General features: G+C 44.0%; 1 protein-coding gene across 1 annotated transcript in view; it reads left to right on the forward strand.

The window, feature by feature from the left end:
* rhobtb3 (Rho related BTB domain containing 3) overlaps positions 1 to 20,573 on the forward strand; it is a 145,607-nt gene that overhangs the window by 30,920 nt on the left and 94,114 nt on the right. The window contains exon 4 of the mRNA XM_068029003.1: positions 6,162 to 6,323. Within this exon, the coding sequence (XP_067885104.1) occupies positions 6,162 to 6,323 (162 nt within the window). The remainder of the gene's footprint in view (positions 1 to 6,161; positions 6,324 to 20,573) is intronic.

Consider the following 20,573-nt stretch of genomic DNA (forward strand, 5'->3'; position numbering starts at 1 on the left):
CAAAAACAGTCACAGGATTGGTAATGTGTGATCATGCTAAGTGAAGTGAAGCATGCAGCACGCCAACTTTGGGCTGCCTGCTTATTATCATGATTGCAGTGTGCAGCCATTGCTAGCCGTGTGGTTGAGTTGCTGTATGCATCAGTAAGGGGACCCAAAATTAGGAGAGGCGAACATGAGTTAAAGCTAGCATGCACTACTTAAAGCCAGTCTGCATCTCTCAAAGGGGAGGTGCATTGTGGCTGCAGCAGGTGGTGGAATTCCTTGTACAAGTTATTCTGACATGGAAAAAGACTGAATATTGACACAACATGGGAGAGATCATGCTCCATGGTTCTCAGAGACTGCACTGCAGGCCTTGGCAGATGAGATGGAAAGAAGGACAGAGTGCTGTGTCCACATGGGCCAGTTGGCTCTCCAAACAAACGCTTGGAAGGCAGGGGGACCAGATAGTTGTGGCGATCAATGCTAGAAGTCTAGATCTGAGGACCTGCGTGCTGTGCTGCAGGTTCAATGATCTCACATGAGCCATATCCCACCAATTGCACCATAAGCCTCAGGCACTGCTCAATGCATAACACTCTCATCACTCACCTACAAACAATCTCGATCAATCAGGACTCTTAGCTAACATTCATAGCTGCACCTCACCCTCACACACTTAGCACTACTGCAAACCTCATACTCATATCTCACATTCTGCTAGTTATTCAACCATCACAGCGACATCACCCAAACACATTGCACCATGCTCACTGACACACTTCCTTCTCCCTTGCAGGATAAGGTGGCGCATAACTGGAGGCAGCATAGAACCATAGCACTAATGAAAAGTTACGGCACAGAAAGAGGCCATTCAGTCCATCGTGTCTGTGCCAGCTTAAAAAACTAGCTGCCCATTCTAATCCCACCTTCCAGCTCCTGGTCTGTAGCCTGGCAGGTTACAGCACTTCAGTGCAAGTCCAGGTATCTTTTAAATGAGTTGAGGGTTTCTGCCTCCACCACCGATCTGGGCAGCGAATTCCAGACACTTGCCACCCTCTGAGTGAAAAAGTTCTTCCTCATGTCTCCTCTAATCCTTCTACCAATCACCTTAAATTACCTCCTGGTAATTGACCTCTCCGCTAGGGGAAACAGGTCCTTTATGTCTACTCTATCTAGGCCCCTCATAATTTTGGACACCTCAATTAAGTCACCCCTTAGTCTCCTCTGTTCTAAGGAAAAAAACCTAGCCAATCCAATCTTTTCTCATAGCTGCAATTTTCCAGCCCTGGCAACATTCATGTAAATTTCCTCTGTACTCCCACCAGAGCAATTATGACCTTCCTGTAATGTGGTGACCAGAACTGTACGCAATACTCCAGCTGTGGCCTGGCCAGCGTTTTAACAGTTCCAGCATTACATCCCTACTTTTGTATTCTATACCTCAGCCAATAAAGGAAAGCATTCCATATGCCTTCTTCACCACTTTATCTACCTGTCCTGCCACCTTCAGTGACCTGGGGACATGCACTCCAAGGTCTCTCACTTCCTCTACCCCTCTCAATATCCTCCCATTTATTGTATATTCCCTTGCTTTGTTTGCCCTCCCCAAATGCAGTACCTCACACTTTTTTTTTAGATTAGATTAGATTAGAGATACAGCACTGAAACAGGCCCTTCGGCCCACCGAGTCTGTGCCGAACATCAACCACCCATTTATACTAATCCTAAACTAATCCCATATTCCTAGCAAACATCCCCACCTGTCCCTATATTTCCCTACCACCTACCTATACGAGTGACAATTTATAATGGCCAATTTACCTATCAACCTGCAAGTCTTTTTTGGCTTGTGGGAGGAAACCGGAGCACCCGGAGAAAACCCACGCAGACACAGGGAGAACTTGCAAACTCCACACAGACAGTACCCGGAATCGAACCCGGGTCCCTGGAGCTGTGAGGCTGCGGTGCTAACCACTGCGCCACTGTGCCGCCCATTCAATCTCCGGATTGAATTCCATTTGCCACTTTTCCACCCACTCAACCAAACCATTGATATCATTCTGGAATCTACAGCGATCCTCTTCACTATCAACTGCACGGCCAATTTTTATGTCATCAGAAATTTCCCAATCATGCCTCTCAGATTTAAGTCCAAGTCATTAACATATACCACAAACAGCAAGGGACCCTGTGGAACGCCACTGGAAACCGCTTTCCATTCGCAAAAACAGCCGTCGACTACTACCCTTTGTTTCCTGTCACTGAACCAATGTTGGATCCAACCTGCCACATTCCCCTGTATCCCATGGGCTTTTCCTTTTCTGACCAGTCTGCCATGTGGAACCTTGTCAAATACCTTACTAAAATCCATGTAGAACAACATCCACTACACTACCCTCATCAATTCTGCTTGTTACTTCCTCAAAAAATTCATTTAATTTGGTTAGACATGACCTTCCCTTAACTAATCCATACTGACTATTCCTGATTAATCTGTACCTTTTTAAGTGACAGTTTATCCTATCTCTCAGAATTGATTCTAATAATTTATCCACCACCAAGGTCAGACTGACTGGCCTTTAATTATTTGGCCTATCCCTCGCACCCTTTTTAAACAATGGTACAACATTTGCAGACCTCCAATCCTCTGGGACCTTGCCTGTATCTAGTGAGGAGTTGAAAATGATCCTCAGAGCATCTGCTGTTTCCTCCCTGGCTTCCTTTAACTGCCTCTGATACAATCCATCCGGCCCTGTGATTTGTCCACTTTCATGGATTTCAGACCCTCTAGTACCTCCTGTCTCATTATGCTTATCGTATCTAATATTTCACATTCCTCTTTAACAAGAATGTCTGCCTCAACCCTCTCCTTTGTGAAGACAGAGACAAAGTACTCATTAAGAACCCTGCCCACATCTTCTGCATCCATACATAAGTTACCTTGTACATCTCTGATAGGCCTTACCCTTTCCTGAGTTATCCTCTTGCTCTTAATGTACTGATAAAACATCTTTGGATTTTCCTTGATTTTTCCTGCCAATATTTTTTCTTATCCTCTCTTTGCTTTCCTAACTTCCTTTTTTACTTCACCCCTGTACTTTCTACTTCCTCTAGGCTTTCTAAAGTGTTTTTGTGACTGTCTTCTTCTAGATAACCAGAGGGCTTTGGATTTGTTGGGACATGCCTACGCTGTGCCTGTAGAATCTCACTTTTGAATGCCTCCCACTGGCTTGCCACTGATTTTCTTTCAAGTACCTGTATCCAGTCCACTTTCGCCAGATCACCTCTCAGCTTCGTAAAATTTGCCTTCCCCCAATTTAGAACATTTACTCCTGTTCTATCTTTGTCCTTTTCTATTCTAATGCTAAATCTAGCTGTATTATGGTCACTATCTCCAAAATGGTCACTCACTGCTACTTCATCACTTGCCCAGCTTCATTTCCTAAGACTAAATCTAGAATTGTGCTGCCTCTCTTTGGGCTTGTTATGTGCTGGCTAAACAAGTTCTCTTGAATGCAGTTCAAGAATTTTGTGCCCTCTGTGCCCTTAACACTGTATCCCAGTTGACATTCGGGTAGTTGAAAACCCCAACTATTATTGCCTACATATTTGTTCTTCTATCTCTTCACTATTTTGGGGTCTATAGTACACTCCTAGTAGTGTGACTGCCACTTTTTTATTTCTGAGCTCAACCCATATGACCTCATTTGATGATTCATTTAGCATATCATCCCACCTCACAGCTGTAATTGATTCTTTAACCAATAATGTTACAGCCCCTTTTTATCCCCCTTTCTATCTTGCCTGAAAACTGTATACCCAGGCTGCCATTGAGCTGCCATTTTTGCCCCTCTATAAGCCAAGTTTCCATGCCTTCAGCTCACCATCTTTATTTGCTATACTCCTTGCATTTAAATAAATACCTTTCAACACTGCCAAATTCCTGTGCTGTACATTTTTTAACCTTTGCTTCTTCCGTCTTTCCAAGTCACCTGCTAATTTTCTGCTTCCTGTTCCCTCCCCTGAAATTGTCCTATCTGAACTGCCCTCAGGTTCCCATCCCCCTGCCAAACTAGTTTAAGCCATCCCCAACAGCACTAGCAAACCTTCCTGCAAGGATATTCGTCCCAGTCCTGTTCAGGTGTAGACCATTCGGCCTGTACAGGTCTCACCTTCCCCAGAACCGGTCTTAATGCTCCAGAAATCTGAAGCCCTCCCTCCTGCACCATCTCCCCAGCCACACATTCATTTGGTGTATTCTCCTGTTTCTATACTCACTAGCATGTGGCCTTGGGAGTAATCTGGAGATTACTGCCTTTGAGATTCTGCTTGCTAATCTCTTTCCTAACTCCCTAAACTCAGCCTGCAGGACCTCATCCCTTTTTTCTACCTATCTCGTTGGTACCAATGTGAACCATGACCTCTGGCTGTGTATCCTCGCCCCCCCAGAATGCTCTGTAGCCACTCGGTGATATCCATGACCCTTGCACAGGAAGACAACATACTGACTGAACATTGAGTTCAATAATTTCAGAGCATGACAGCCCCCCATTTTACTTTCATTTTTAGTTGTTTTTTCTTTTTTTCTTTTTTACATTCTTTACAATCTTTTTTTTGCATTTATTTCTTTTCATCTTAGTTTGTTCAGTTTGCTTACCCACTGTTTTTTTTTCATGTTTGCACTTGCTGCTGTTCAATATTCAATCCGTTAACACCTTTTCTGTACTAATGCTTTGTCTTTCAACACACCATTAACATATTGTTTGCCTTTGCTCCATGACCTTTTGGTCAGCTATGTGGCCTTGTCCAATCTACACCTTCTCCTTTGTTATCTCTTGCCCCACCCCCACCTCACTTGCTTATAACCTGTGACATTTTTAATATTTGTCCGTTCCGAAGAAGGGTCACTGACCCGAAACGTTAACTCTGCTTCTCTTTCCACTGATGCTGCCAGACCTGCTGAGTGGTTCCAGCATTTCTTGTTTTTATTTAAGACAACATACCATCCTGGAATCATGTCTGTGACCACAGAAATACGTGTCTTTTTTTTATATTCGTTCAGGTGATGTGGGCGTCACTGGCAAGGCAAGCATTTTATTGCCCATCTCTAATTGCCCTTGAGAAGCTGGTGGTGAACTGCCCCTAACTATAGAATCCCCTACCACTATTGCTTTCCTGTCTTTTCTCCTCCCGCCTTGCACAGCTGAGCCATGGTGCCCTGGTCATGACTCTCGCTGCACTCTCCAGAGGAACCCTTTCTCCCATTGGTACGCAGAGCTGAATACCGGTTAGAAAGTGGGATGCCCTCCCGGGACTCCTGCACTACCTGCTTTGTCTTTCTTGTCTGTCTGGCAGCAACCCAGTCCCTCTCTACATGTTCTCTATTAAGCTGCAGGGTGACCATCTCCTGAAACGTGCTATCCATGTATCTCTCAACCTTGAGTTCCAAGAGTTTTTGCATTTGTTCACATTTTCTGCACATGTAAGGCTGGATTTTGATCTGGATTTTTGAATTGGATTTCGGCGGCAGGCCTATAGAATTCAGCGCGTAGTTGTCCAGGACATGGGTAGGGTCCTGGAGTCCCTACATGCCACAGGATGTGCATTTGACAGGTATGATCAGCCCTGCCATGCCTCAAATTATTTATTTACTGCACTAAAATTAGAAGTTAAATAAACACAATAAAATGGCTATAAATAGAATGACCAAACAAGCAACCACCTACCGACTACTGGTATTTTAGCTTCTACTTAGTAGATAGACTTAAATGTTAGAGAAAAAATAAAAATCAGCAGATAAAAGAAAATAATAAAGTAAGAAAATCCCCGCCAGGTGTTCACTAACTAGCTCCCTGTGCCTCACCGCTCTCTCACTCTTAGCATGAACTAACAGGCTGATGAGAGGTGCACCTGCATGTCCTTACCTCCTTGGAGGAGATGGTGCTCGCCATTGCTGGAGTCGTCATTGCTGAGGTTGTGGCCAGTGGCAGGCCTGGAAGCATAGAAGATGATGGTATCCTCATGCTTAATCCTCTTTCTCACATCCCACTTCCTCCCCATTCCGCAATCACTTCTGATTTCAAAGCTGCAGGTAGTGTAGGCATGCATCTCTTGTTTCCCTTCTCCCCCTGCCAACCCCTCATTACAACCATACCCTTGTGTCTTTTGCCTCTCAGATACCAACAATCTGCAACCTGGCCAGGCAATGGTGGAAGAGGAAAAGGTGGAAGAGCACAAAGATACTGATGATGAAGAAACACCATCATGTGATAGCACACGCTCAGATACTATCACTGTGCGCAATTTAGAGGATAGCTTACAGGGAGGATCTGCACGTGGTGAGACACCAGGCATGAGTAGCCAGCATCCAGGGCAAGTGGATTGTATGTGTGAGTGTGTGAGCTCTGCAAGTTGAGTGTGAGTGTGTGTGTGTGTGTCGGGGGATCTCTGCAAGTGGATTGTGTGTGTGTGTGTGTGTGTGTGTGAGCTCTGCAGGTGGATTGTGTGTGTGTGTGTGTGTAGGGTGTAGCTCTACAAGTGTATAGTTATTTTTTTGTCGGGGGGCCAGTACAGGCTGCTTCAATGGTGTTGGTATAGTTATGATGGTTCACACTTTTTGAAAAGTTGTGAGACCAACATCAATCCCTACCATAGAGTTAATGCAGGCATTATCAATTCTTAGCCCAAATAGGCAAACTTTACCTTTTCAGGGAAGCCGAAAGTCCAAGGAGGACAGAGATGGGTATGATTCACACTGTTTTCCTGGATCCCCTTGCTGTGCTGAGGCGCGCCAGCACCTGCTCCGACATCAGGTAACGCCGTGAACGGTGTTACCAATGCTGCCCCGCCACGTGATTTATGGGAAAGGCTGCCGTCTTTATGCAAGATGGCCGCCCGCTGTGTCATTGCGGTGGCACGGCTGCTGATGTCACAGGTGGGACCGCTGCCATTTTGCAATTTAGCCCAAAGAGTGGGACTGTTAATGAATGGGGAATTGGCATGGCAATTACTGTTATTGCAGTCAGATGAGTCAATCATGGTCAGCCCGACCAGAACTATGTTGGTTGGCTCCTCCCTTCCTCTTCCCCTTCCTCCTCCTTAGCTGCACCTAGTATAACTAGTGTCAAGGGCTGTGGCCACATGATACCGAGCAGGCCATTACAAATATTTAGATCCACTCTGCCGAGTACTGCTGGGCTCCTCCAGAGCAGTCCAGGCAGTGGAGGTGTTGTTTCAGCATGCCAGTGGTTTGGTCTATTACATTTCATGTGGCAGCATGGCTTTCATTGTGTGTGTGCTGCCTATGTGTATGTGGGTTGTGCACCGGAGTCATGAGCCGTGTCATCAGCGGATAGCCCTTGTCATCCAATTGCCACACTTTGGTAACTCAAATCCAGCTGGGACAGCTGTCTGTCGCAGAATGAAGGCATCATGACTGTTACCAAGATACCGAGCATTGACCTGCATGGCTTGCTGCCTATGGTCACACACCAGGTGGACACTGAGGGATTGGAATGCATTTCAGTTGCAGTACATCTCAGAGTTGACATGTAGTGCCCTCAAAGCATCATGCATGCAGTCAATGTCACCTATGCAATCCTAGCAAAGATGCATGCTCGCTCTGCCTCATTCTCTCTGACAAGAAGAACAAATGTATTCTGCTCCCTTGGGAATACAGAGCCTCAGTGGAACAGTGGATGGGAAACTGGGAGATGTTGCTAATATCTGCAGCTCCAGCCTGGATGGAGCCCAATGCATAGAGGTTCATGGCCATGGTCACCTTCATAGCCACTGGCAATGTGGTTCTCACCCTGCTGTGAGATTGTAGTTGTGACTGCAGCAGGTGGTAGATTTCAGTGACGATGTCCTTACTGAAGCACAGACATCACACACACTGTTCCTCACTGAGGTTCAAGTAGCAGAATTATTCCCTGCATACCCATGGCACATATGGCCTCCTGCTGAGAGCCTTTCTGCATCTCCTCCTGCCTTTACTAGCAGCTCCTCCTGCTCTGTGTCACCTCTGTTCATTCTTCAAGTCGTGTTGTATTCCAAGGGAAATTCCTACTACAGCACTAATGTCTGGGAGCAACTGGTTTGTGCAGAATCCTTGAAGTCAGAACAATGTCCTTCAGCACCTGTCACACCACTTCCTGTAGACTTTAGTGACTTTAACGAACTCTAGAAAGCACCAAAAACACTTACACAATCATAAAAACAGCCAAGAAAAAACAATCAGCAACTAAGCTAAAAGTAGCTGATGATACCTTTAAATAGTGCAGATGAGGTGAGTGTGTTTGCTGCTGCTGATCGCATGTTAAGCTTTGTGAGTTTAAGAGACAGTGTTAGCTGGAACATTGACCTCCAAAATGGCAGTGTTGGCGTCAAATCAGTGTTACATGCTGATTGAAGTCATGATCTCCCAACTCTGCATACTTCAAGCGGATGCTCACTAAGCGCGCTAACACCCTTACCAATATGGCATCCGGCATGACATGCCCCAGAAGTGTGCCATGCATCACAGACACCATTTCGGACCTGTAAGGGCACTCATAGTGCCCCAAAAAATGGGCACCGCAGTTTCAAATTTTGCATCCAGTTACCATTGGGTTAAAATTAGTGATGAATGCATTCATTGATGCATTTATATGAAACTCATTTGTCTGCTATTTTAATGAAGGTCTCGGTATGCTCTCTATGCCCCAGCAAATCAATTTTACTATCCTTATCCTTTTCTCAAATCCCTCCATGGCCGCACCTTGCCCTAGCTCAGCAATCTCCACTTGCATCCCTTGCATGCTCCTCTGTCTTGTCACCTACCTCGCTCCCTGTTTTTAGAAGCCTCACAAAGATCCTTCTCTTTAACTGTACATACCCCTCTTTCCCTGTCTCCTCTTGCTATGGTTATTACTCTTTAATCCCCTGCTCTGGGGATTAAAGCATGCTGAGATGTCTCTTTCTGCACAAGGCATGCAGGCTATTGGAACAGTTTGGGTATAGCTGTATGTTGAAAGCTGTTCTACAACCTCCTTGATGGTTGAAAGCTTCATCACTGAACATGAATAAAAATTATACTTGCAAAAATATACTACACAAAGTATAAAACCTTTTCAAAATGGGAAACATAAAAAGCTAATGAAGAGGAAAATAACCATAACTATTTCCCAGAGATTATTTCAGGTTATTTCAGCCTCCTTTCCCCAGATTAGTTTAAAGGCAGGTGCAGATCATGAAAGTCAGAGACTTGAAAAGCGTTGTCAGTCATTTGCACAAGGTCAACAGATTACCATTTTCAATATAGATAATAAGCTTCTGATGTGATAATAATAACTGATGTGATTCCAGAAATTCTTTGTGCTAAGCTTCCTCACCATTTACAGGAACAATAAGCTGTTGTTACTCAGTAATTAAACAGAGTTCATCAAAATGTCTCAATTTTACATTGCTAAATTTCATCTTAGCAATGTGGAAAAAATTAGAGGCACCAAACATTTATTTACAGGTTATGATACATACCAGGCAATATACTTCCATAAACAAACTATTACCAAAGTGTGAGTCACGCGATGCCAAGTACCTTGAGCTCTTAGCTATCATCCTTATTAGCCTTTCACCTACTTCATGTTTTGAGAATGCTTGCAGCTGCAAAACAGTGTAAAAATTCTGGGACCTTATTTTCCCCTCATCGTTAGATTTAGATTTAGAGATACAGCCCCTTCGGCCCACCGAGTCTGTGCCGACCATTAACCACCCATTTATACTAATCCTACACTAATCCCATATTCCTACCACATCCCCACCTGTCTCTATATTCCCCTACCAATACTAGGGGCAATTTATAATGGCCAATTTACCTATCAAGCTGCAAGTCTTTTGGCTGTGGGAGGAAACCGGAGCACCCGGAGGAAACCCACGCAGACACAGGGAGAACTTGCAAACTCCACACAGGCAGTACCCAGAATTGAACCCGGGTCGCTGGAGCTGTGAAGCCGCGGTGCTAACCACTGCGCCACTGTGCCGCCCTAATTTGGAAGTGTGCAGCCCATTATTTTCATACAACTAAGTCATAATGGGAGACTCGAGTTATTAGGCATTGAATGTCATATTAGAAATTGTGACGGAAGCTGAATCCATAACTGCTTTTATAACTGGATAAATATTTGAAAAAGAAAAAAAATTAAAAGGTTATAGGAAAAGAATATGAGGAATGGCACTAAATGGATAAATCTTCCTTTGAGCTGACACTGTCACAATTGGCTGAGTAGTAACCTTTTGTGCTCTGCTGAGTTTTTTAAAAATTCATTCATGGGGTTACTATGTCCTGGATGATTTGAGCTTCTTGAGTGTTGTTGGAGCTACACTCATCCAGGCAAGTGAAGAGTATTCCACCACACTCTGGACTTGTGCCTTGTAGATGCTGGAAAGGGGTTGGCGAGTCAGGAGTTGAGTTACTCACTGCAGAATTCACAGCCTCTGACTTGCTCTTATAGCCACAGTATTTATGTGACAGCTCCAGTTCGGTTTCTGGTCATTGTTGACCCACAGGATGTTCTTGTTGATGGTAATGCTGTTGAAGGTAGTTCAAAGGAAGATTCTCTCTTGTTGGAGACGGTCATTGCCTGGCACTTGTGTGGGATGAATGTTACTTGTCACTTATCAATCCAAGCCTAATTGTTCAGGTCTTGCTGCATGTGAGCACAGACTGCTTCATTATAGGAAGAGTTGTGACTGGAACAGGACACTGTGCAATCATCAGCAAACATCTCCATTGCTGATCTGATGATGGAGGGAAGGTAATTGAGTGGTGCTGAATGTCTGTACTGAGTAGTGTTAACAGTCTATGCTGAGTGGTGCTGACTGTATTGGGAGGTGCTGACTGTGCCGACTGCTGCTGAGTGTCCATACTGAGAGATGCTGACTGTCCGTGCTGAGTGGTGCTGACTGTATTGAGTGGTTCTGACTATCTCTACTGAGTGGTGCTGTCTGTACTGAATGCTGCTGTGTGTCTGTGCCTGAGTGATGCTGAGTGTCTGTGTTGTGATATCATTTTAACAGTCTGAATAATTCACATATCATCATAGGAAGTGACGTCAACCAACACATGACAGATCTGTTGGAATTGTGTTTGTTACCTAGATGCACATATAGTATAGAGCTCTCTTGTAAACCTCATAATTAATAATAAAGAACCCACAAATTGATTACCTTTCAACTCAAGATTGTTTTGTACCATATTGCTGAAGGAAGCAATAACATAATATGGTGGCAGCTTGTGGCTTCTGAAGTTTTTTTAGTTCTGGACACACCATCCACAGTCTGGTAGTGTCGAGGTGTAGTTAAAGACCACAGTTTGGAGGTAGCAGAACATATTGGAGTAGCAGTATCGCAGAGTGGCTCTGCAACGACGTTCATCAGGGACAGCGATTTCTCCCATTTAAGTCCATCAGAGGTAGCAGCAATGATACAACACTGTCAAATTTGATGACCATCCATTGAATTGGATGCTCAAGAGTAAGTGAGTACACGAACGGGGGTTGTTATTTCGATTGTTGTCAGTGAGAAAAGGCAAGAATTGGGCTCGGGAAAGGCAAGCAGAGTCTGTTCACGTTGGGGCAACGGAGCAGTACCGCCATTGCGCACTGTGTGTTTACCCGCCATAGCCACTTTGTGGGTGGAGCATCCTGATTGCAGGCAGAAAGCTCGCGCTGCAAGCTGCAAGCACTGAACACCAGCCTGTGGTGTGGTTGAAGTCCGAATCTGTGCATAGAGGAGATCTGCAGTTTTTTCTTTCCCTTCAGGGAAAATCTCAGTACGACCCAAAAGAAAAAGGAATAATTTAAAGGGGGAAGCTCCAGCTAAGGGCAGACCAGTAATTTGGACTATGACTATCAAATAGCCATCAATGAGTTTGAAAGCCCAAGTTCTCCTCCATGAAGTCCTTCTCTTCAAGTAACAAATGGAGTTGTATTTTTGGACCTTGCTGTCTAACAGCTGGATAAGCAAGCAATCAAAATAAACATTGCGATAGGCAATGAGGGGCTGTATTGTATCAACACCTCGGGATTATCTGAAGTGGACCAGACAGAGCCAGTGAGACTCTGGACTACACTGGAGGACCAGCTGGAGGTCAAGATTAATTTTTGGATTCATGATCTTGAACTAATTCTGTATAGGCAGCAGTCGAAGGAGACCATTGATCAATTTGTAAGCAGGAAAAGTCTGTGATTTTTCGGAAGTGGAGAAATCCAAAAGGATTATGGAATTGCATTTACCCCAATAGAAGCTTTTCAGAAAGAGCTGCTAGACAAAGAAAAAGGGTATGATATAGAAAGTGTCCTGAGAGAAGGCAGGAAATTTGAGGACATTGCCACAAGTAGGCAGTGTATACAAACTCATGGAATGACGACCATAGGCGAGGTAACCAGATCACCTCAGCAGAGCAAGATATGTGGCAAGTGTGGACTGTTATACCAACAGAGAAATTAACCTGCTTACATGGACAACTGCAAGTGTGTGGCAAGAAAGGGCACTGGGCAAGGCTGTGCAAGAGTCTAGTGCATTTGTTCAGCACCATTCGCGACTCCTCAGATACTGAAGTAGCCCATGTCCAGATGCAGCAAGACCTGGACAACATCCAGGCTTGGGCTGATTAGTGGCAAATAGCATTCGCACCACTCAAGTGCCAGGCATTGACCATCTCCAACAAGAGAGAATCTAACCATCTCCCTTGACATTCAATGGCATTACCAACACTGAATTCCCCACTATCAAGATCCTGGGGTTTACCAGTGACCAGAAACTTAACCGGTCCAGCCATATAAATACTGTGGCTACAAGAACAGGTCAGAGGCTGAGAATTTTGTGGCACATAACTCACCTCCTGACTCTCCAAAGCCTGTCCACCATCTACAAAGGCCAAAACAGTGCACTTGGTCGGCACCCCATCCATCACCTTAAACCTTCACTCTCTCCACCACCAACGTGCAGTGGCTGTAAAGTATACCATCTGCAAGACGTACTGCAGCAACTCACCAAGGCATCTTCCACAGCACCTCCAAAACCCGTGACCTCTACTGCCAAGAAGAACAGGGGCAACAGGCACCTGGGAACACTACCACCTGCAAGTTCCCTTCCAAGTCACACACCATCCTGACTTGGAACTATATTGCTGTTCCTTCACTGTCGCTGGATCAAAGTCCTGGAACTCCCTTCCTAACAGCTCTGTGGGTGTACCTATATCACGCGGACTGCAGCAGTTCAGGAAGGCGACTCACCACTACAATTTCCAGAGTAACTGGGGATAGGCAATAAATGCTGGCCTTACCAGCAATGCCCACATCCCTCAAATGAATTATAAGACAAACTTTGGAGTGATTCTGTTCTCATTGTTCTGTGAAAACAGAAAATGGTATGTTCAGATTAATCCATCGCTGGATTGTCATTACATACAATATAATGTCCGTAACTGTACATAATCAATATATGTGGGCATGTTGGTTTAATGTATCTTGGAAATCATATGGTAAATGAACGCTATGGTGCATAATATAAACAAAGAAAGAACAAAGAACAAAGATAATTACAGCACAGGAACAGGCCCTTCGGCCCTCCAAGCCTGCGCCGATCCAGATCCTCTCTCTAAACATGTCGCCTATTTTCTAAGGTTCTGTATCTCTTTTCTTCCTGCCCATTCATGTATCTGTCTAGATACATCTTAAAAGACTCCATCGTGCCCGCATCTACCACCTCCGCTGGCAATGCGTTCCAGGTGCCCACTACCCTCTGCGTAAAGAACTTTCCACGCATATCCCCCCTAAACCTTTCCCCTTTCACTTTGAACTCGTGTCCTCTAGTAATTGAAACCCCCACTCTGGGAAAAAGCCTCTTGCTATCCACCCTGTCTATACCTCTCATGATTTTGTACACCTCAATCAGGTCCCCCCTCAACCTCCGTCTTTCTAATGAAAATAATCCTAATCTACTCAACCTCTCCTCATAGCTAGCGCCCTCCATACCAGGCAACATCCTGGTGAACCTCCTCTGCACCCTCTCCAAAGCATCCACATCCTTTTGATAATGTGGCGACCAGAACTGTACGCAGTATTCCAAATGTGGCCGAACCAAAGTCCTATACAACTGTAACATGACCTGCCAACTCTTGTACTCAATGCCCCGTCCGATGAAGGAAAGCATGCCGTATGCCTTCTTGACCACTCTATTTACCTGCGTTGCCACCTTCAGGGAACAGTGGACCTGAACACCCAAATCTCTCTGGACATCAATTTTCCCCAGGACTTTTCCATTTACTGTATAGTTCACTCTTGAATTGGATCTTCCAAAATGCATCACCTCGCATTTGCCCTGATGGAACTCCATCTGCCATTTCTCTGCCCAACTCTCCAATCTATCTATATTCTGCTGTATTCTCTGACAGTCCCCTTCACTATCTGCTACTCCACCAATCTTAGTGTCGTCTGCAAACTTGCTAATCAGTCCACCTATACTTTCCTCCAAATCATTAATGTATATCACAAACAACAGTGGTCCCAGCACGGATCCCTGTGGAACACCACTGGTCACACGTCTCCATTTTGAGAAACTCCCTTCTACTGCTACTCTCTGTCTCCTGTTGCCCAGCCAGTTCTTTATCCATCTCGCTAGTACACCTTGGACCCCAAGCGCCTTCACTTTCTCCATCAGCCTGCCATGGGGAACCTTATCAAACGCCTTACTGAAGTCCATGTATATGACATCGACAGCCCTTCCTTCATCAATCAACTTTGTCACTTCCTCAAAGAATTCTATTAAGTTGGTAAGACATGACCTTCCCTGCACAAAACCATGTTGCCTATCACTGATGAGCCCATTTTCTTCCAAATGGGAATAGATCCTATCCCTCAGTATCTTCTCCAGCAGTAAGTTCTACCTTATCCTCAAACTCCTTACCTTCCAACTTTTTCTCAAAAACAACTCAGCAATTTTTCTTCTTGAGCACGAGCTGCTCCAGCATCTGCATTATGATTTTCATTTATATTCAGGTTAGCCTTTAAAGAAAACAGCAGTGGGGAATTAAGGGAGGTTGATTTGGCCCATGGAAATTCCTTCCTGTAATATATTCCTTTTCCCATCATGGTATTAATGATGTAATGCACACAATTACAATTTTCACTTTACTGCCTTGCTTGATACATCCAGACTAACAATTCTGCATATGAGTTTACCCATTTTCACATCCATCTTTAGCAACAATTAATTCATTATTGTCACTTATATCCTGATAATTCATAGTAATATTGTTGCCTTGTATTTCTGCTCCATTGCATTTCTGGGGCTACCTTATGCCATTACAGTGACGACTAATACATCCAGAGTCTGGTCTGTACATCAGGATGTTCTCCACTGTTATTGAGCTATTTTGCATTAATAATGTACATTCCGCAGCTAGTCTAACTTTTCAATCCTTATTCCAGTTGATTCACTCATTAACTGCTTGAAAGGAATGTTTCTGAATTACGTGTTCTGGTGAATTTGTTAGTGGGTTATGAATGATGATTATAGAGGCAATTTATAGGGGCAATATCATGTTGCTTTGCTGCCGGTGTGGAGTCTTGCTAAAGGTGATTGTAGGTTTTACCCCTGTGTTTGATCCATGCCTCCACTGGCGAGGCTCATGCATACAGAATCTTTGTCTATGAAGTCTTATTTTACTTGTGGGCGACTTTCTGGATCTGAGCCTGGTGAAGAGGACAGTAAGTTCACAATTCAAATAAACAGAGTTTGCAAACGGTTTGCAAAGCCATTGCTTGAGCGTTCTGACTGCAAGCTGTACTTAAGTTCTGCTTGGAAGAAATGCTGATTAAACAGCTTTTTAGCTGCTTGAGAAGTTTGAAACTTAATGTCAATGGAGCTTATGCACTGATTGTTCAGTTTCAGTTTAAGGGGTCCATAACCAGGGAACATAGATTTAGGGTAAGAGGTAGAAGGTTTAGAGGAGATATGAGGGGATATGTTTTCACCCAGAAGGGATCTGAAGCTCACTGCCTGAAAGGGTGGTAGAGGCAGAAACACTCATAATATTTAAAAAGTACTTGGATATGCACTTAAGTGCCGTAACCTACATAGCTACGGACCAAGAGCTAGAAAGGGGGATTAGGTTGGATGGCCTCTCGTCAGCCGGCTCGAACACGATAGGCTGAATGGCCTCCTTCTGTCCTGTAAATTTCTAGGATTCTCTGATTTTATGAATTGAATGAGGCACAAATTTGAGTGGAGTAAACCCAAATGTACCTGCCATTTTGATCGGCAGTTCAACTTACAGGATGAACATTTTTTCAAATAAAAATATACTGCTTTAAATACAAAACTGCCATATAACACATTCCAACCTATGTTATAGCTGATCAGTTTTAAGTATTTATCATACTAATAGATTGCTTGTGGAGTTGATCATGGTGAGTCAAAGGTTACCCTGAAGTGTGACATCTGAAGTGTCAAGGCTAAGATTTGATCAGAAGCAAGTGTCCAGATTACAGAAAGCCAAGGCAATATCCAGGATTTTAATGTATTATACATTTGATAAAATTGCTGTAACTGTATAGATAAAAGATAGTAAAAATCCTTAAGAAAGATGCAGTGAAATATTTTATTATTTATATGATAACATCATTTATAAATACAAACCAATTTGATCACTTCAAACTCTATTAAGAAGATAAATCGCTGATAAAAAGAAAGAAAGATTGTCTGGAAAGTGGCCACACATACAGCACCAAAGTGTATTTAGCTCAATTGAGTCAGACTGGAAAGATTATCAACCTTTGACCTTGAACATCCCTAAGGAGTAGTTAATTTTTTTTCCACTGTGCTTTCATGGAAAATTTTAGTCAACCACTATCTCAAAAGTCAAGTACTGTGGATGCTGGAAATCTGAAATAACAACAGAAAATACTGGAAATACTCAGCAAGTCTGGCAGCATCTGTGGAGAGAGAAAAAAGATTAACGTTTTAGGTCAATGTTTTTTGATCAGAACTGGAAACGTTAGACATATAACAGGTTTTAAGCCAGTAGAGAGGCAAGGAAGGGGGGAGAGGAGGAAAGATAAAGGGAAGGTATGTGATAGGCTGGAAGGCAGGAGAGAATAAATGGCAAAAGGGATGATAGTGCAATGTAAAAGTGGATAGTAATGGGACTAGTAAAGTAACAAATGATAGATCGAGAGGAGGTTTAAATGGGAATAGCAGGATCATTACCAACAGCTGTTGTCTGAAAAAATGGGGGCAGAAATCATGATCTGAAATTGTTAAGCTCAATGTAGAGTCTGGATAACTAATGTAATTCCTGCATTTAAGAACAGGGACTGAGAATGCCCAGGAAATTGTGGACCAGTCTGCTGAACATCGGCAGTAGAAAAACTAATGGAATCTCTACTAAAGGACAGAATAGAAGAACATCTAGAAAAGAAAAATACGGTCAAAGAATTGAGAGTCGGGACAAAAGGCAGAATGGGTTGTGTGCTGGCTTCAAGACAGAAAACAGAATGAGAGTAAAGGGTAGTTATTCAGGTGGCAGAAGGTGGAAAGTGGTGTTGTGATAGTATATTTGTAAATATGTTAAATATAATCATTTAAATATATATTTATGCTAATCTGTATGTCATCACAGGAAGTGATGCACTATCACGTGATTCAGTTCTGCTCATTCAGTTAGCATGTGCAAGCTGAAGCAACAAGTCTCCATTAAAGCTCTGCATTCAAATCTCTATGCCTGCCTTTCAGTTTTGTTTGTATTAGTCTAGAAAGAGATAATGCAATATGGTGGCAGTGGTAGTGAGTCGACAGCATTAACCAGCAGCTGAAAATGACAATTCAAATCAGAAGCCCTACCTGAAGCACTGCGACTGGATCACGGCTCTCACGTTGGGAAAGTAACAGTGAATGTAGCGATTGAAGATGCACTCCTGGTTTTGCCCTGAGCCGGCAAGAAAATTAACCACAGAGATCAGTGCAGCACATGTTTGGTGCAGATTCCTTCCCGCCATCACCACACTCGTGTGCTGTTAGCCAACCCCGATGTCAGGGCCTCTTCAACCTACGAGCTCACAAGCCCGTGCTGCAGCGACACTGCTCAGGGCGTGGCTCCTGCTCAGCTCTGCAGACATCACAGCTTGCTGCAACTTTTAAAGCAAGGTTTGCTTCTCAGGAAGAAAAAAGAATAGAAGCTTAGGAAATGGCAGCTAGATTTCCAGAGATGGACTGGAATGGAAAGCACCTGATGTCCCAGGCGAATTTAAACTCTTCAAGCAGAGAATTGAATTATGCTTCCTAGATCCCAAGGTTGTGAACACAGAGAAACAGGTGCTAAAAATCAGGAAAGTTAGTAAGTCAGTTTAGGATTAAAGTTAATTTCAGAATACAATACCTGGAACTTATGCAGTATAGAGCTTAGACGACTTTGTTAACCACTGCAGGGAGAAAGCAAAAGAATGTGATTTCTCTGATACTGACCTCTCGTAACGAATAATGGAGTTGTTGATCACCTCCGGTCCTATTGAGGCATTCCAGAAAGTTTTCCTGGAAAAGCTGAAGGGACATGGCGCGGAGAGTATGCTACAGGACCTATGCAGATATGAGGCAATTATCGCAGGAAGACCTTAGAATCCGAAATGCCTATCAGTACAATGTCCAAGACACCCAGACAGTACGAGGTGTGCAGTAACTGCAGGCTCAGTAACTTCCACGCATCACCAAAAGCACCGACCCATCCACAAAATGTGGGAACACCTGACCATAATGGACGAGGTGGATTGAGGTGAAGACACTACAGATGAACAGCTGTTTCACATGATCACCCGAGCAAAACAGGTGCATTCCATTAACAAAACGGAAGCTTTCAAAACACTCCAGATTATCTGCTCCAATAAGGCTGGATGGCATTGACTGAGAGTGAAGATTCACACTGGTGTAAGTGCCAACACTGTCCCTTTCCGCAACCTCAAGGACATGTACCACATGGCATGGAGATCTTTGGTCCAGTGCATAAGTGTCAAGCTTATGGCATACAATGGCCTGACAATAAAGTTCCTAGGTTCCCTAGACCTGGAATTCCGGTACGAAGAGTCAACATGGTTTGCTCAGATTTTTTTTTTAACTTGTTCCTGGGAAGTGGGTGTCACTGGCCAGGCCAACATTTACTGCCCATCCCTAATTGCCCTTGTGAAGGTGGTGGTGAGCTGCCTTCTTGAACCACTGCAGTCCATGTGGGGTAGGTACACCTACTGTGCTGTTAGGAAGGGAGTTCTGGGATTTTGACCCAGTGACTGTGAAGGAACGGTAATATAGTTCCAAGTCAGGATGCTGTGTGGCTTGGAGGGGAACTTGCAGGTGGTGGTGTTCCCATGCATCTGCTGCCCTTGTCCTTCTATGTGGTAGAGGTCACGGGTTTGCAAGTTACAGTCTAAGGAGCCTTGGTGCATTGCTGCAGTGCATCTTGTAGATGGTACACACTGCTGCAACTGTGCATCGGTGGTTGAGGGAGTGAATGTTAGTGGATGGGGTTGCTAATCAAGCGGGCTGCTTTGTCCTGGATGGTGTCGAGCTTCTTGAGTGTTGTTGGAAATGAACCTATCCAGGCAAGTGGAGAGTATTCCATATAGTGGATGTATCAGGACGAGCAGTAGCAGGGTTTCCGTGTGCAACAAACTTAACATGGTCACCATCCAAAAGCTGACCCAGTCAGAAGACCACAGCAGTCAAAACAGGTGAACACCCATTGGATCAGTACAAGACCTCCAGAGATGTACCCAGCCCAATTTGACACAGCTGGGAATTTCCACGGGATGCAATCCTATACTTTAAAGAAGGTGCAACACCGTCAATCGACCTGCCATGAAAATGCAGCATATACATTCAAGAAAAGTTGAAGATGGAATTGTTAGGAGTGGAAAAACAAGGCATCATTCGACAAGGGCAACATTACATGGACTGGTGTAGTTCCATCACTACCGCAATCAAGAAGGACGGTTCAGTTTGACTATGTTTAGACCCAAGGAGGCTAAATAAAGCCTTAAACAGATGTCCTCTTAAGATACCAATGTTAGATGGGTTATACCCAACGTTTGCTGGAGCGAGACACTTTTCCAAATTAGATGCAAAGTACAGATATTGGACCAAACACTTGTCAAGAGGGTTGCAAAAGCTAACAATGTTCAGCACTCCCTTTGGCAGGTACTGTTCCCTCCATTTACCATTTGGTCTGTCAGTCAGCCAGGATATATTTCAACAGCATATGGACCAGATGACGGAACAAGTCCCGGACTGTGAATGTATTGCGGACGACATTGGCATAGTAGGACGTACGGAAGAAGAGCATGACAGAAACCTACACTTATTAATAGAGACCATCAGACACGAAGGTTTGCTTTTCAACAGCAAAAAGTACTCCATTAAGGCTGATCACATAAATTTCTTTGATGCCATTTACTCAAGTTCAGGTATCTGCCTGGATCCTGGGAAGATTGAAGACATCCAGTCAATACGACACCGCAGAACAAGAACAACCTCCAACGGTGTCTCGGGTTGTTCAACTGCCT

Source organism: Heterodontus francisci, chromosome 4 (assembly GCF_036365525.1).
Source record: "Heterodontus francisci isolate sHetFra1 chromosome 4, sHetFra1.hap1, whole genome shotgun sequence".
NCBI classification, from domain to species: Eukaryota; Metazoa; Chordata; class Chondrichthyes; order Heterodontiformes; family Heterodontidae; genus Heterodontus; species Heterodontus francisci.